Source organism: Malaya genurostris, chromosome 1 (genome assembly GCF_030247185.1).
Source record: "Malaya genurostris strain Urasoe2022 chromosome 1, Malgen_1.1, whole genome shotgun sequence".
NCBI lineage: Eukaryota > Metazoa > Arthropoda > Insecta > Diptera > Culicidae > Malaya > Malaya genurostris.
The window spans coordinates 157,212,473-157,230,602 of NC_080570.1; the positions used below are offsets into that span (position 1 = coordinate 157,212,473).

General features: G+C 36.6%; 2 protein-coding genes and 2 long non-coding RNA genes across 4 annotated transcripts; 1 reads left to right on the forward strand and 3 right to left on the reverse strand.

The window, feature by feature from the left end:
• Positions 1 to 34: 34 nt before the first annotated feature.
• Positions 35 to 2,179, reverse strand: LOC131426405 (gastrula zinc finger protein XlCGF57.1-like). Its single transcript, XM_058589108.1, has 3 exons — positions 2,096 to 2,179; positions 988 to 2,035; positions 35 to 918 (listed from the first exon to the last, which is right to left on the reverse strand). Exons 2-3 carry the CDS (start codon positions 2,028 to 2,030, stop codon positions 150 to 152), a joined length of 1,812 nt encoding a protein of 603 aa, XP_058445091.1. The 5' UTR covers positions 2,031 to 2,035; positions 2,096 to 2,179; the 3' UTR covers positions 35 to 149.
• Positions 2,180 to 7,248: 5,069 nt separating this feature from the next.
• On the reverse strand, positions 7,249 to 17,758 carry LOC131428571 (zinc finger protein 91-like). Its single transcript, XM_058592619.1, has 4 exons — positions 17,015 to 17,758; positions 16,258 to 16,944; positions 7,908 to 8,777; positions 7,249 to 7,833 (listed from the first exon to the last, which is right to left on the reverse strand). The coding sequence occupies exons 1-4, from the start codon at positions 17,461 to 17,463 to the stop codon at positions 7,356 to 7,358; spliced, it is 2,484 nt and encodes an 827-aa protein (XP_058448602.1). The 5' UTR covers positions 17,464 to 17,758; the 3' UTR covers positions 7,249 to 7,355.
• On the forward strand, positions 12,506 to 14,221 carry LOC131426417 (uncharacterized). The gene is made up of 3 exons (XR_009229092.1): positions 12,506 to 12,742; positions 12,841 to 13,076; positions 13,135 to 14,221. It is a non-coding gene; the product is annotated as an uncharacterized LOC131426417 (long non-coding RNA).
• On the reverse strand, positions 14,214 to 14,966 carry LOC131426418 (uncharacterized). Its single transcript, XR_009229093.1, has 3 exons — positions 14,809 to 14,966; positions 14,578 to 14,750; positions 14,214 to 14,469 (listed from the first exon to the last, which is right to left on the reverse strand). It is a non-coding gene; the product is annotated as an uncharacterized LOC131426418 (long non-coding RNA).
• Positions 17,759 to 18,130: the final 372 nt, after the last annotated feature.

The following is an 18,130-nucleotide window of genomic DNA, read 5'->3' on the forward strand; positions in this document are numbered from 1 at the left end:
TAAGAAATAACACAACAGTGAATTCGTGTATAAATAGAAACATAAATGTATTAAACACTTAACCCCCCGGTAAAAGACCGTAAAGGTAAAAACCGGGGTTAAATAAAATTATAACTAATTAACTTGAATGAATTATACGGCTGGCCTTTCTACGTTACAGTCGTAGTTGTATGAATGCGTTTGTGCAATTTCAAGTTGAATTTCGTTCTGTATTCATTGCCACAGACTTCACACTTATGTCGCCTACCCGTACAAATTGACACGTGTTTGATTAGGACACGTTTAGTGGTAAAATCTTTTTCGCATAAACTGCATTCATACGGACGCTTTCCTGTATGAATGTTTTTGTGGTCTTCCAAAACCCATCGCGATGCGAATCCTTTACCGCACACATCACAAGTATACTTATAAGAACCAGTGTGTGCAGGCACGTGTCTGTTTAGTTGAGCGTTAGAGGTAAACGTTTTGCCACATACCGTGCATTTGTACGTTCCTCCGTGAAGGTGCATGTGTTGGACAAGATTCGTTTGAGAGTGGAAATCTTTGTCGCAAACAGTGCATTTGTACGGCCGCTCTCCGGTGTGCATATTGTTGTGGAACTTCAATGCTTGGTTGTCACGAAATCCTTTGCCGCATACATCACACGCAAACGGCTGGTTTGCAGCATGGCCGATCATATGTCTCCTTAAATTTGACTTAGAAGAATAATTATTTCTGCAAATATCACAACTAAATATCTTTTTCTCATGCAATAAAACGTGCTTATGTAGACAATCATCATCAGAAAATTGTTCATCACAAGTCTGGCATTTGAATTGATTTGAAAAATTGGTTTCCTGTGTGAAAGATGTTACTGAGTTAGTTGATGGTTGCTTCTTGTTCGGTATAACATCCTGTATACGATGGGATATCATTTCACTGAAAAATTACCGAAAGAGTTTTAACCGAAACTAAAATCCAAACGACAGATATGTTGAATTGACCTACCTTCGATTCACTTCATTGCAGCTAGCAGAATCGTATGAATTTGGTTGTAAATCAAATGCGTCGCCGTTGCCATTGGTTTTGGCTTGTTTATTTACCTTGTCATTGACATCAAGTTTTGTGGATTCGTTTGTTATATTTTTCTGTTTGTCCGGAATTACGCTTTCATGGTCTGTTGATTCGATTGGTAACGAATCGATCGACTGATCAGATGTATGAATGCGTTTGTGCAATTTCAAGTAAGTTTTTCTAGCGTATTCTTTGCCGCACACTTCACATTGGTGTCGAACACCCGTGTGAAGTGATTTGTGATTGGTTAGGATAGTTTTGGTGGAGAAATCTTTGCCGCATACACTGCATTTATACGGTCGCGCTCCCGTATGAATGTTTTTATGGTCTTTCAAATGCGATTTTTGTACGAATCCTTTGCCGCACACATCACACTTATGCTTATAATCACCCGTGTGTACGGCCATGTGTACGCCTAGTTCAGCCTTAGATGCAAAGCTTTTACCGCATATAGTGCATACATTGTGCGGACGACCATCTGTGTGAAACTGCATGTGTCGGTCAAGTATCGCTTTGGTACGAAAGTCTTTTTCGCATACAGTGCATTTGAACAAACGCTCGCCACTATGAAGATTCATATGTCGGTTAAGACTCGTTTTGAAGAAAAAATCTTTTCCGCACTCAGTGCAATTAAACAATCGTTCACCGGTATGAATGTTCTGATGGATCTTCAATTGATGGCTGTCACGAAATCCTTTGCCACATACATCACAGGTGAACGACTTTTTCCCAGTATGGACAGCCATATGCATCGTTAGGTTTCTTTTGAATTGAAATCTTCTCTCGCAAATGTTGCAATTAAAAGGCCACTCGACTTCATGCAATGAAAAGTGCTTCTGAAGATCGCTCTTGTTGGCGAAATGTTGGTCACAAATCACACATTTGTATTGATTCGGAAGATCATTCCCTAAGGTCATATAGCTACTGGATTGCTTCTCACCCTTTGACCTCACATCCGTCATTTGGTCGGATTTCATTTTTTCTGAGAAATAATAAAGATTCCAGTAACCATGACATATGAAAAAGACAACATTTGTCTTACCTGCAAAAAATGTAACTGTAGCTACCGTAGCTACCAAAACCGTGTTGTTCTGCAGCAAAACAGACCGTGATCGCTCTTCACCGTTCCTCTGAACAATCAAAACATAATATACACGCTCAGTGAATAAAACTCAAGATTTGAGTTTACTGAAATTCATACACTATAACGATATGTCAAAATTTACTTCGGTCCTAGCAAAGACACCATATTAACAAGATAGCCAGCTCTCACATTTCCCGAACAAATCATTGGCAACATCCTTTTTTGCGAACATGGTGCCCTCAGGTGAGTCCGCATCGAATCTCGTACATAGAAGCAGGGGAGAGAAATGTCAAATTCGTGCGCGCCAAAATAGCAGCACTGCGCACCCATACAATTGATATGATATATTGAATGTGATGCCATGCGATGGCGTTGCTGAACTGAAGATTGATTTCGCTCCAAGCTGACAGGGTCTGGTCCTAGGACAGGACCAGACAACTGGCTTCTTTTTCCAGAAAAATATTTCTCTTCTTATTCCGGTTGCTCCCTGCTGTAAATAATAAATGCCTCGCGATCACTGTTGCCAGTAGAGATAATTATTCATTCTGAAAACTTTCTCCACTGATAACATGCAATTATTTATCATTTGAAAACACTTAGACAAATGTTATTGTGCATGCAGATAAAAATCGGAAGCGACGTCTCTCTCGCCTGATTATGTTGCTCCAGCGAAGTTCACTGTGCACCAATGGTATGTAGACTGTCATGCGATATATTAATCATTCATAATTGTTCGAAAAACCACTCCCCTGTAACGTTAAGTGTCAAACCCATTGATTCCCAAACATACATTATCAACTTTAGGCGCATTCAGAAAGTAATATTCCATCGTTATGTGCTTCGATAGTGGAGGCAAGACAATGTATTCATTTATGTTTCAGCACGTGGTTCATAAACAAGACAACAAAATATGTATAAAGTAACATGATTCTATCAGTTGATGTATAAAATGGCAGTTCAACTGACGTCGCTCGGCAACGTCGCTGCGCTGGACTGTCCAGCGAATTGCAGATTAGTGCTGCAGCGACAATATATCGGTCAAAAATATAGCTCTGGATTCATTTTGATCAGATGTTTGTTTTGAAGAAAACGTTTAGTTGAAACAGCTAAATAATTTTTTTCTAAAACACTCAATTTTGGGTAATTAATTTTTGCAGCTTTATTAACTAAAGTATTCAACATATTCTATTTGAGAAAAATAATAACATACAGAAGTATCCAAAGATTCGGTGCTATTCTCAACCAACATAATCAATATTCTCATCCATATCACACTTCGTGATTTCAGGCTTTCTCATTGTATCATGCAGTGATTGTTAAATGTACTCGTATACTTTCCGCATTGACAGGATTTAAAAACAAATTGAACTTTAATCCTATTGAAATTAATATTTTTGAAAAGATGACCGAAAAATAAAATATCCAATATCAAGCTACATTGTTACCGACGATACTGACAACACTTTTTCTACCACCCTGCAGTAATCTTGATTTCAACAACTTGTACTTGCTTATGTCAATTTCAACCAATCACGAGCTGGTCCGAAATTGGTCCTAAAAGTGGATTAACAATTGTCAGGTCCTGTCCTAGCTTCGGTCACGAGTTTCCTTGCAATTCAGCTGTTTTTCAAAGAAGGACGAATCTTACAAAAGTAAACAAATCGAGTTTCTCTCGTTTTTTGGGAACCCCTGGACTACATGAATAGTGTTTTCATATTTAATAATTTTTTTTAAACCATGCATTTATTTATGGTAACATTATTATACTGTGAACATATTTACATGGTAGCAATAACTATTTAGCTCCTCATGTATATTAAGGCTTGAGAGCAATTTCACCTTACTAGAAATTGCGATTTAAACTATTTGTTCTTATATTTGAGATGACTACCATTGTCAGGATGAGCATGCCAGAAAAGTCATTAATACAAATAGTTTAGTCAAGTCGTAGTCTTTGTTGTCTAGTAATTTATACAATACAGATGGTGAATAATATATCATGATTATTGCTACTATTTAAGCGTATAGTTGAAATGACAATGGAAAACAGGCTACGGTTGCTATGGTATTTTGCTCAGTGTAGTAATACAAAGAACTATGAAGGGCGAAACTGTCATTCCATTTGTTTACGTAAGTTTCGCCTTCCGTGTTCCATACAAAGAAACAGGGCGATACATCAATTACTAGTAAGGAAGGGTGGAACTATATGTTTTTTTTATTTTTGATGGTTTCCGAACCTTTCACTACTGGAAAAAGTAGATGAGACGATAAAATTACCCGCATATTTATCTTAGTCACGAAAACCAACCAGTTTCACAAAAAAGCGCAAGGGCGTAACCACAGACTAACAGACATGACAGTATGAGTAAATTCTTATAAAAATAATTTATCGTGATGCACTAGTTCCACCTATATTGTACTGCGCGAACTATTTACTATCGGTACACCCCTTGTGTTACGTAAAAGTTGTTTTACTAGTTGGTTTCCCCTCGTTTGTCAACACCGATCAGCTGCTTGCAGGGATGCCTGATTTCATCAAAATTTTTGAAAATGAATCGTCACAATAAATTTTTTGATTACGTTGATAATCAGAGCACAGACTAACAGACAGGACACTCAAATTAGATTCTTCAATCATTTTAACGGTCATTTCGAATATTCCTTTATTTGGGACAGTACTCACATGTGTCATGATGGCGCCACGTTACCCTATCAAAAACATCCTGTCTGTTATCTATACTGTGTTTATTTTTTTCATTTACTAACAGAGTTGCCATTCATGCAGAATTACCTGTAATGTATTGATTTGTATACGTCCATGCGAATTTCACGCAGGATACAAATTTAATACATATTGCCAAAACTATATACATAATTGTGCCTACTTCTCATCCTCCAATGCAATACAAAATCGAACCCGTTTTGTTACAATATTCACTTGCTTCTGGTCTGCCGCCACTTAATTTCGGGTGAAAACTACCAACACAATAAAAAATAGTATAGATGAACAACGTTGAGTCAAATAAATGGTTACCTTCCAACATCGTGAAAAAGTTAAATATATTATCAACGTAATCCAATGATTTATTGTGACGATTCATTTTCAAAAATTTTGATGAAATCAGGCATCCCTGCAAGCAGCTGATCGGTGTTGACAAACGAGGGGAAACCAACTAGTAAAAAAACTTTTACGTAACACAAGGGGTGTACCGATAGTAAATAGTTCGCGCAGTACAATATAGGTGGAACTAGTGCATCTCGAAAAATTATTTTCATAAGAATTTACTCATACTGTCATGTCTGTTAGTCTGTGATTAGAGTGCCTATAACCAGAGTGACGACATCTCATCCGTAATGCTGGCAACAATTAAAAACATTCCATTAGCTTTACATTGAATTGACAGGCCGTTTGCTCGTTTGGAACTGGTAGCTGTCATTCCAAACGAACAGCTGTCGCCACTCTGATTATAGTAACTCTATTGATAATATATTTAACTTTTTCGCGATGTTGGAAGGTAACCATTTATTTGACTCAACGTTGTTCATCTAGACTATTTTTTATTGTGTTGGTAGTTTTCACCCGAAATTAAGTGGCGGCAGACCAGAAGCAAGTAAATATTGTAACAAAACGGGTTCGATTTTGTATTGCGTTGGAGGATGAGAAGTAGGCATAATTCTGTATATAGTTTTGGCAATATGTATTAAATCTGTATCCTGCATGAAATTCGCATGGACGTATACAAATCAATACATTACAGGTAATTCTGCATGAATGGCAACTCTGTTAGTAAATGAAAAAAATAAACACAGTATAGATAACAGACAGGATGTTTTTGATAGGGTAACGTGGCGCCATCATGACACATGTGAGTACTGTCCCAAATAAAGGAATATTCGAAATGACCGTTAAAATGATTGAAGAATCTAATTTGAGTGTCCTGTCTGTTAGTCTGTGGCGTAACTTCATCATTCACACAGGAAGCATAGAAGTAAACAAATTGAAAAAGGGCGAAACTCTTTTTATGTTGATTTATTCAGTAGATATAGAAGGAAAGTTGTAAAATTTGCATACCTTTTAAAGATAAACGAACAGATCGTCGACTAATCAAAAATTGATCGAAGAATATACGATGATTTCTAAATACGATTCGAAACCAAAGTCGAAACATTCATCGATGTTTTTCTCCATTTGCTGTCAATGTTAGATTCGCCGTTCTTTGAAAAACAGCTGAATTAATCTTAAATTTCAAATTTTGAATGAAAATAATACTTCAACCGTGTTGTGCTATTCGCTACATTATCTTTTTCGGATTATTTTTATATCGAACTTGAGAGCTCAAGAATCTATCTTTTCCCATTCTAGTGTCTTGATCTAGCTATCATTGATAAATTCAATAGAATTAGCTGTTTTAGATTAGTTTAATTTTTACTTTTTTATCTATTACGAGACCTGTATGGAACAAAAATTGAACGATCTTTAATCGCTTTTATGCTCTTTCTATTGGAAATATCTAATTCAATCCACCTAGTGGTATTTCTTCGCGTTTCGCCTTCGGCTCGTCAGTGCCTAAAGCAGTTCAAACTGAACTGCCATCTCGTGCCTAGCAGTTCAACTTAAACCGCTAAGCAGACGCAAAGTTTGCACTACTTATGCAACCCTCAAACAATATTGCACAAGTGCTATATTATTTCTGTCGTCTCAGGCGTAAACAAGTGACGGCTTATTACAGCGGTTTAAGTTGAACTGCTAGGCACGAGAAGGCAGTTCAGTTTGAACTGCTTTAAGCACTGACGAGCCGAAGGCGAAACGCGAAGAAATAGAAATAAAATATGTGCTTTTTGCACAAACCAACAAAACCCCTAAATGTTTACCTAGTGGTATTATGATGCCCCTATCTCATATAACTCATCTTTTCATTAATATTACTTTTCTTAAAAATTCGAAAAACTTTACTATGAATATTGAATAAGAACAAAAGTTTTTTTTTGACCAGAACCTTTTCAGTTTTTAGCAGGTTTGACACAAGTTGATAGGATTTCTTGATATTTTGCAATTTCTTCTCCAGGCAGAACACGACATCTAAAAGACCCAACAAGCAAAAACACAACAGTGAATTCGTGTATGCGTATATTAAGATAAATGACATGTATTATACACTTAACTCGCCGGAAATATACCACGGGGGTTAAAACCGGTGTTAAATAAAATTATAACAAACTAACCCGTAGTTGTATGAATGCGTTTGTGCAATTTCAAGGTGAATTTATTAGCGTATTCTTTGCCGCACACGTCACATTGATGCCGATCACCTGCGTGAAGTGATGTGTGCATGTTTAGGACACGTTTGGTGGCGTAATCTTTTCCGCATACGCCGCATTGATAAGGCCGCTCTCCTGTATGAATGTTTTTGTGGTCGGTGAAACGTGATCTGTGCATGAATCCTTTGCCACACACATCACACTTATACGTATAATCACGCTCGTGTACTGACATGTGTTTGTCTAGTACAACCTTTGTGGCAAAACTTTTGCGACATATAGTGCATTTGTACGGAAGTATGTTGCAAGATGAAAAGTGCTTCTGTAGATCGCTCTTGTCGGCGAAATGTTGGTCACTTATTACACATTTGTGCTGATTTGGAGAATCGTCCTCCTTCGTTTGAATAACACCCCGTACCAGGTCGGATTTTATTTCACTGAAAACAAAAGAAAACACTTTAATAATAGAACAAAAATCTTTATCATTAGCGAAAAAATTAAATTAACTTACGTTAGATTAATTCTATTGCTACCATAACCGAACGGTTTTTGATCTGAATCAAGCGCATTGCAGTTGCTGTTTGATTGTGAATGTTCATTTATCATACCGTTAATATTTGTTGATTCGTTCGTTGCATTTTTCTGTTTGGCTTGAATAACGCCCTCGTGATCTGTTGGTTCGATCAACAGGGAATCAATTGGATGCTCATCAGTCGTATGAACGCGTTCGTGCAATGTCAATTTAGACTTTCTAGAGTATTCTTTGCCACACACTTCACACATGTACCGAATACCCGTGTGAATTGATGTATGTAGTTTTATGCTATCTTTATTGGCAAATTTTTTTCCGCATATAGTGCATTGATAAGGTCGATCTCCAGTGTGCATGTTTTTGTGATCTTTTAAACGCGATGCGTTTACGAACCCTTTGCCGCAAACATCACACTTGTAATTAAAATCACCCGTGTGTGTAACCATGTGTTTGTTTAGTTGAACATTAGTGGTATAACTTTTTCCACATACAGTGCATTTGTAAGACCGCTCACCAGTATGCATATTTTTGTGGGAATTCAATGATGTTTTGTCACAAAATTCTTTGCCACATACATCACACGTGAGCGTTCTGTCCATTGTATGGACGATCATATGCCTCCTTAGATAACTCGTCAAAGCAAAGCATTTCCCACAAATATCACAGCTGAATGGTCGTTTGCCGTCATGCAATAAGACGTGATAATCGAGATTACACTTCCTGCCGAATTTTTTATCACAAATCAGACATTTGTATTGATTCGGAAAACCGTTCTTTGAGGCGACATAGTTATTTGATTGTTTCTCCTCCTTTGACATCACATCCTGTATCTGGTCGGATTTCATTTTCCTGAGAAAAAATAAAGATTGCAGAAACCATGACATATGAAAACCACATTATTTTTTCTTACTTATGAGAAATGTAGCTGCAGCTACCAAAACCGTGTTGTTCTAGAGCAAGACGGACCGTAATCGCTCTTCGCCGTTTTTTTGTACAATCAATACAAAATATACGTGTTGTTTACTGTTTTTGTTACTGTCACCCCGGGTCAAATTTTGACATCATGTGCGGCCGAACTAGTTTTTCAAAAGATTTGCAGATAAACAGGTCAAAGCTTCGGAAATCTGCATAATCCTATTTATATCGGGAAATCTGTGAAAATTTAAGGTGAAAAAATGTCTGCAACACAACACACTCAAAATAATAGTCACTTCAATTTCGTTGGAATGTTTACCTAAGACAAGACCTGACATCTAGGGGGGCTGCTTTTGTTCCAAAATGGACCAGTTTCTGATTGGCTGAATTTGATGTTGCCACCTGCACATTGTGAAAAGAAAAAACTTTTGCAGGGTACGCGAGCAATGATGCCAAGTATAAAGAAAATCCGAAAACATATTTATTAAAATGTATAATTTTAGCTCACCAATGAAAATGAAAATATTCGGAGAATGTTTCACATTTTTTTCAATCTCATTGGTAATAAATGTTTATAGTGGCAGGACTGTGTAATTAAAATAGGCATCAAGCCGTTTTCTTTTTAGTGAATTAAAGGTAACCAAAAAATATATGTTAAATTAGTGTAAACTCGAAAGTGTGTTGAGTTTCACGAGAAGAATGAACTGTTGTGTTCCACACTGTGATCGCATTAAGCATTTCTATCCAAACCTGACTTCTTCCGGTTTCCAAAATCTCCGGTTATACGTCAATAAAGGATTCGATTTTGCGTTCAACAAGAGATATTTCGTGTTTTGTCATCAAAGCTCAATTAATTGTTTTTAAGCATTAATATATAATAAAGAAATGCATTCACCAAAACATGTTTTATGTTTGTTTCAAATCAAAAACCTAAAGTCTAAAAATTTATATGTAATATTTTTTTCCTAGCATAGTTTTAAAAAAATCTGTAAATATGGCTACACTGTAGCCGATACGTTGGTATTCATTCCACAGGGTGAAAATTAGGTTTTTTATCGTGACGACACAAATGAACAAGTATTCATCCTTGACAGTTCAGCGGTACTGTTTACAAACAAGCTTAAACAAAAATCGAAGAGCACATCTAAAACAATAATCTTTACACTTTGCAACTAGTCACTTTTATTTAATAAATATCAAAAACAAACCGTATTCAATCGTGAACAAATGTTTTAAAACTTTATTTAGGCGATACGGACCGTAAATGGTCTGATCCAATTTGACAATAAACAAACAAAAGAAATTTCTGTTTACAAACAGTACTGCTGAACTGTCAAAATGTGTTCATCCGATTGAGGTTAGCAGTGACGGTAAAAAACCTAATAGCGAGAATAATGATTCGGAAGGAAGAATAAGAAGCCAGTTGTCAGGTCTTGTCTTAGATGTTTACATTCCGCATTCCCAGTACACTGAAGAAAAATAATCACGTCATAGTTACGTGAAAAGTTTTGTTCGCATCACATTTATCTACACTGATTAAAATTTACACAATCAATTCATATGTAAACACCACTTCAATTTATTGTGCTTTTTCATTGCTTGCGTTTTGTTTTAAGATTTCTTGTACATTTTGTTTGAAAGTTTAAGGTGAAAAAATGTCTGCAACACAACACACTCAAAATAATAGTCACTTCAATTTCGTTGGAATGTTTACATTCCGTATTCCCAGTACACTGAAGAAAAATAATCACGTCATAGTTACGTGAAAAGTTTTGTTCGCATCACATTTATCTACACTGATTAAAATTTACACAATCAATTCATATGTAAACACCACTTCAATTTATTGTGCTTTTTCATTATTTGCGTTTTGTTTTAAGATTTCTTGTACATTTTGTTGGAACTAGTCGACGCTAGTTAACGAAGGGTCAACAAAATTACATTTTTACTGACCCAATTGGTTCATGATGGATTTTATCTGATCAGTACGATAAACGGTACGTGCTTTTCACAGTTTCTATGAATAGAATTTCAAAATTGCAAATCAACTTTAAAAAAAATTAATAACATATCACACACTCAAATAAAAATTCACGTTCGATTCACTTGAAAAATCACGTCGAATGGTTTCAAATGTCAAATTGAATATTTTACGTGACGAAAATGAATGTTATACGAACATCCCCTAAAATGAATATAGTCATCTCATAAGGTTTACGTGAATTGACCAAACGTCAAACAATCTACGTGAATTTCCAGTGTGAAAAACTAGTTTTGGAAAATGGCGAGCAGTGGCCCTCGAAGTGTAAGTAGTGTAAATATTTGCGAGAAAAGTTATTTAATTAAAATTTTTTACTCCTTCGACCATTCCAGTATGAAAGTTTCCATGTGATCAACTGGACCGAGTGCCTGCGTGAGTCCGGAAGTTTACCCGCTCCTGCCGAATGCTTCAAACAGGCCGTCGGTATGAAGCTAGAGACACTGGAACCATGTAATGCGACTTCAACCTGCATCGGTAGTGTTGTGGGAGTTCTTGGATCTCGACTTCGGCTTCGGTTGGATGGCAGTGACAACATAAACGATTTTTGGAGGCTTGTCGATTTGAGATACAACGACGTTATTAGTTGCTTTTCAAGCCATTGGAATTATATGACAATTTTCTGAAATAAATGTTTTATATTTCATGGCATTTTTCATTTCATAGATTTATATCAAAATCTGGAATCTTCCTTTCGACTTCAACCAATATATAAAATAGTAATTTTCTGGTATCTAAATTTGATATGAAATGATAGATAAATGTGATATGAACAGTACATTACATTTTACCTATGAAACACGTAACTTTTACTGGATTATGCATTAAACAGCTATTAAATGCCAGTCCATTAAAACCTACGTGAAAAGTAGGGTGGAAAATATTCACATAACTTTTCACGTAACTATAATATGATTATTATTTTGAGAGGCATGCGAACAAAACAGGGTGATACTTCAATTACTATAGTAGGGAAGGGCGAAACTATTTGTTTTCTTTATTTTTGATGGTTTCCGAACCGTTCACTACTGGAAATAGTAAATGAGACGATAAAATTACCCGCATATTTATCTTAGTCACGAAAACCAACCAATTTCACAAAAAATGCGCAAGGACGTAACTTCATCATTCACACAGGAAGCATAAAAGTAAACAAATCGAATAGGGGCGAAACTCTTTTTATGTTGATTTATTCAGTAGATATAGAAGGAAAGTTGTAAAATTTGCATACCTATTAAAGATAAACGAACAGATCATCAACTAATCAAAAATTGATCGAAGAATATACGATGATTTCTAAATACGATTCGAAACCACAGTCGAAACATTCATCGATGTTTCTCTTCATTTGCTGTCAATGTTAGATTCGCTGTTCTTTGAAAAACAGCTGATATGGCAAAAGATCCGGTTGGTTATAGCGACGATACGACCAGGCACTCTGAAGAAAAATCGACTTGAAAAATGTCCGGTAATGATTTACCATCAGTTACCAAAAATTGAGCGATCCCTCGTATTTGATAAAAATTATCTTGTCGAGCAACACTGTTTTGTTGCTACGAGCTAGTTTCCAATAGAGATGTGCGAAACAGCTCATACCGGTGAGCAGCTCCGATCCCATCAGCTCACTAAAGTGAATCGATTCAATGCATCAGCTCATCAGCTCATTTAGATTGAACTGAAGGTTCGTTTTGAGCGCACCATTTTTCTTGTGCCGTTTCTCTTACTCCGTTTTTCTTTCATAAGCATGATCGAAATCATTAATGCACAAAGAACAATGTTATGCGAACAAATTTGTGTGCGAATCATTATTATGTCACATTTGTTGGCATCCCTAAATGTACCTTAGCCTACTGAGTGAGAGGTAAGATTTCTTATTGACAATGGCACATTCAATCTGTTAAAGAAGGATAGATGCACATTTGGTAGAACAAATGAAAGCACACATTTCTTCTCATTTAGAATTCGCTATTCAAGAGCCGAAGATCCGTTCAGCTCATAACTTGTTTCCACCTTACCAGTGCGGTGAACTGGTGAGCTGCGGTTCTTTCAAAAAGAGCTGTGAGCTGTCAGCTCACTTTAAAGATTCGATTCACTGGAACAGCTCAGGAGCGAATTGCCCATCTCTAGTTTCCAAGGAGTCCCAATACAAATAAACAAATAGTTTGCCACCGGAACATAACGGGGGTTTGCTGCAGGTGAGTAATTCAATGAATTATACTAGCGAAAAATCGGACCTGGCTCATTTTCTTTCAGAGCAAAGTCGGTGTCCAATCTCTGCAAATTCACGGAAAATCTTGTCAATAAAGACTTCATCCAGAAAAAATGTCGAATATGACCTCTAGCCTTAGATGGCTGACATGAACGACATCACTAGCTTGGAACATTTCCGCCGAAAAAGGAAACATTACCGCCTGATAGATTTGGTGTGTTAATCAAACATTTCTATGTCGTTGGCTGATTCGATAGAGCAAAGTAGAAGGTCGGTTTCAGGTTTCCCATTGCTAAAAAAAAATTACCAAACGGATTCAAATAGTTGACACAGTCGGAAAATTCCGATGCGATAAGATATTGTAAGCTAATGGCGTTTTCGTTTTTAATTTGCACTACACCGGTGCAGTGCAACACTGAGGCATTAATAAACGAACAAAAATTACGAAAACATAAACAGTAACCAATGACTACAATAAACGATTCCATTGCACAGAGCTACACCAAACTTTTGATGAGTGCTACACCAGTGGTATCGATGCAGAAAAAGTGTAGCACTGGTGTAGTGCAATTGGTAAAAACGAACGGTTTCAGTGCAGCTTTCGTTACACCAGTGTAATGCAATTTAAAAACGAAAACGACATAAATGGCGTAATGGAAAACCGACCGACTTTCTCAAGGGTTTAATACACTTATCTTGAAAATCAGATACATAATCCACATCTCATTACTAACATGTGATTAGGGCATATCATGTGATATGCCCTTTCGAAAGTTACGAAAAATAATGCTCATTACTTAAGTTTTAAACATGAAATTCAAGCATGTTGCGCACAATTAGATTGGACTTCTATCGACGTCCGAGGTTGTAGAGCCGAGCAATGAGCATTATATTTTGTAACATTCGCAAGGGCCTATCGTGCGATATGCCCTAATCACATTTTACTACCGATATGCTAAGGACGTTTTGTCTATCACTGTCCTCTGGATTATCACACTCATTTTCGATAAACCTGACAAACCAACGTTCGCGTCATATCTTTTGACTAATGCACTGAAAAGTTAATGATAACCTAATAATTTTAACTCGGATTTTAATTACTACAAGAAATAAAATGTTGAACTGATTTCATTAGGGATGCTTTATTTTTTATACAACATTGATCACATGAATAATTTCCTATCGCCCCGACGAGATCCGAATCCGACTCGATGCCATTTGCCTAAAATCATTATCAGTTCTTGAATGCTGCTGAATTGGTGCTGGCATTTCCAGTTCGCTTTCTGGAACATTTTACTACCTTACTATGTACATAATTTTACTATCTATCAAAAAGTCCTAATTCTGCTCCATCTGAATGCGATCCTGATCACTGTTTCCTGAAATATAATTGCATGTATATAAATTTTGAATGTTAGGCAAAACACACCAAATTATTCGGTTCTGTATCAATCTCGTATTATTGAAACAATATACTAGAAAATTACCTTCTTTCTGACCGCAAGCTGTCGTATGGTCCTGTTTCCAAACGAGGCGCTCATGAACTACCCCATAAGTTGATAGTTCCACATCGTAAACAAAGCTCAATACATTGTAATAATACTAGGAACTTGCAGCTCAGCTTGGCAGATACTTGTTGCTCGGCTTTGCAACGGGCATCCTGCAAAATAAAGGATTTGAAAAATATCTCTTATGCGTATATTTTTGAAATACCTTACCAAAAACTTTTCTGACGAAGTCATTTTTCTAGTAAACACAGTCACGCTTTGATTCCTTTTAAGACTATTTTTATTTACCAACAAAATAACAATGGTAACTAAGGTAACTGTTATTCTAAATCAACAATTTTTGCCTTTGTTGCCAGTTTGAATAATTTTTCGTACAATTTAGTTTTGATATTTCGAGTTACTGAGGGGTAGTTAAATTTGCGATACAGTTTTGATAGGCGAGTGGCAGGTCGTGTCGTAGGTTATAGAGTGTCTGTCGTAATGAGAAAAATCTGGTAAATGCCAGATAAATCTAGAACATTGGCAACTCTGATCAAGAGCTCCGCTTCGAAAAATGATCAAAACGACGAATGTAACATTTCAGCGGAACCGAGAAAAGCGATGTTGAAAAATAATCGCACAATTTTAAATTCTATTTAAAAATGAGTAATTGAAACAACTTCATCTCTTCACTAAATCGTCCAATTTGTATGCGTGCAACGTATCATAGGGACTAATTCAGAATTTTCAACTACAAAGACAACTTTTAGGCAAAAACGACACACGTCGTTTTGTAATTTGATCATGTACATTGGACAATATGATAGGCCGTTTTTTCCTGGTTGACTTGACACATAAGTCGTTTTGCTTCTGTTAGTTTCGTCGTTTTGCGAAAGTCACAGTGTTCATTCGTTGTTTTGTTACTCGCACTTGTGTGAAAGCCAGTTTTGCTCGAAAACATTATTAAGAGCTAGTTTTGCATGTCAAGTGGAAAAAAATGACAGTCGACTCGTTTTTAGTGTGTTTTGATAATTTTCGCTTTTGTTTGACAAAGGATTCATAACGGTTTCTACGATTGGAAACAAATCAGTTTCCTTCCAAATTAATTAGCGTATTTTTCAACAAGCTTCATATCAACTCGACCCCATTAAATATCTCGAACTCTACAGCAAGTCTCACTTTCATAATATCACACTAGATCTACTTTTTCGTGGAAAACTATTTTGTCGTAAGTCCGCGCAAACACTTTTGTTTATGCTTTGGTACCGAATCTATAGTTAATCGAGAAACGGTGTTCGGGTAGTGCGTGTATTAGGACATTCCTAACAAAATGCAATAACAATCCCGGTTTGTTTAATTTTGTTACTTAGGTCGTAATGTATATTTTATACAGATTTATTATATATGACGGCGACAACATTTGCACTACGGCGAAGTTTACATGCATCGGTAGGAATATTTGTTTCATATTTTCTTTAAACGTGTAGTTTGAAATAAAATTTATTCAATTAATGAAAATGTTTTTACAGTTTAATTTTAGTCGCGAATGATTTATCGGTTATTGGGCCCTGTGAGAACAGAGAACTTGAATCGTCTGGCTGCTTGGTTAGATGGATGCGGTTGTGAATTGTCAAGTCAAATTTCGTGCTGCATTCTTTGCCACACACTTCACACTGATATCAACCACCCGTGTGAATTAATTTGTGTTTGATTAATGCCCACCTAGTCACAAAATCTTTGCCGCATACACTGCATTGATAAGGCCGCTCTCCTGTATGACTGTTCTCGTGATCTTCCAAACGTAATCTGGATACAAATCCTTTGCCGCACACCTGACAGTTATACTCATAATCACCCGTGTGCGTGGACATGTGTAGGCGTACTTCAGCCTGAGTAACGAAACTTTTTTCGCATACAGTGCATTTGAACGGACGCTCGCCTGTGTGTTTGTACATGTGTCGGTCAAGACTCGCTTGAGCGCGAAACTCTTTTCCGCATTCAGTGCATTTGTACGATCGCTCACCGGTATGATTATTGTGATGAAACTTTAACTTTTCCATGTCACGAAATCCTTTGCCACATATATCACAGATGCACGGTTTTTCCCCGGTATGAACGATCATGTGCTTGGTTAGGTAGCGTTTAAATTGAAATTTTTTCCCACAAACGTCGCAACTGAATGGTCGCTCAATTTCATGCAATAAAACGTGCTTTTGGAGATCGCTCTCGTCGGTGAATTGTTTGTCGCAAATCAAACATTTGTGTTGGTTAGGAGAATCGGTTGTTCGAGCAGAAGATGTTACTGAGTTAGTTGACATTTTCTTCTTCTTTGGAACAACATCCCGTACTTGGTCGGATTTTATATCACTGAAAGGAAAACAAACGCTTTTAAAACTGCAGAATATCTTCAATCATGACTCAGAAAAAAAATACTTACATCCGATTAATTTCATCAAAGTTATCGTCAGACCTGTCATCGAGTTCTGCTGAGTCGATCAATACCGAATTAATTGATTGTTCAGTTGTATGAATGCGTTTGTGCGATAGCAATCTAAACTTTCTGGAGTATACTTTGCCGCATTCTTCACACTTATATCGAATACCCGTGTGAATTGATTTATGTTGGTTTAGGTTATATTTGGAGGCAAAACTATTTCCACATATACTGCATTGATAAGGCCGCTCTCCTGTATGAATGTTTTTGTGGTCTTCCAAACGTGATCTTAGCATAAATCCTTTGCCGCACACATCACACTTATGCTCATAATCACCCGTGTGCACGGATATGTGTCGGGTTAGTTTATATTTAACGGTAAATGTTTTTCCACATACCGTGCATTTGTATGGCAGGTCACCGGTATGGACATTCTTGTGAAGCGGCATCATTTAACAACAAATCCTTTGCTTCATATATCACAGGTAAACAGATCGACGGTCATATGACAGATCTTGTTAGCAAACTGTTTGCCATAAATCACACATAAATGTTTAATAGGGTGTAGAATAAGCTGCTTAACTGGTTGTCCTCTTTTTGTCTCACACCCCGAAAGCCAAACGTTCTAGAAACAAAATCTCGAAAACAATGATTTCAAACGAAGATAAGACAAGACAGCTCAGAGATGTCAGGTAAAAAATTCAAATGATTCAAATATCTTCAGTCAGGGTTGCAAAAGTCTGTAGTGGCCAGCGATGCCAGATAGTTGTGGATTGACATTCGCGTCGTAGAAGGAGTGGTGCTGCCATCTATCTAAGTTTAATCTGTGTGCGAAGAGAATGTAAACAAAATATGTTATTTTTTCGCTTAAGTTAAATCCATTGTTTCTCGTTGTTTTAAAGTGATATAGTGCGCATCGAAACAATGAGCACATATAACGGCTTTTATTTAGGCTTTTTAACTGTTTTGGTTGAATATCGGAGTTGGTTTTGTGCCCGTAAGAAAGAAAATAAAATTTCTTTTCCGGTGCTAATAATCCGCATAGATAAGAGTACACGGGATTTTTTTGATAAATTTATTAATTTGTGTTGTGCTTATGTGACAAACCAGTGCGTAACA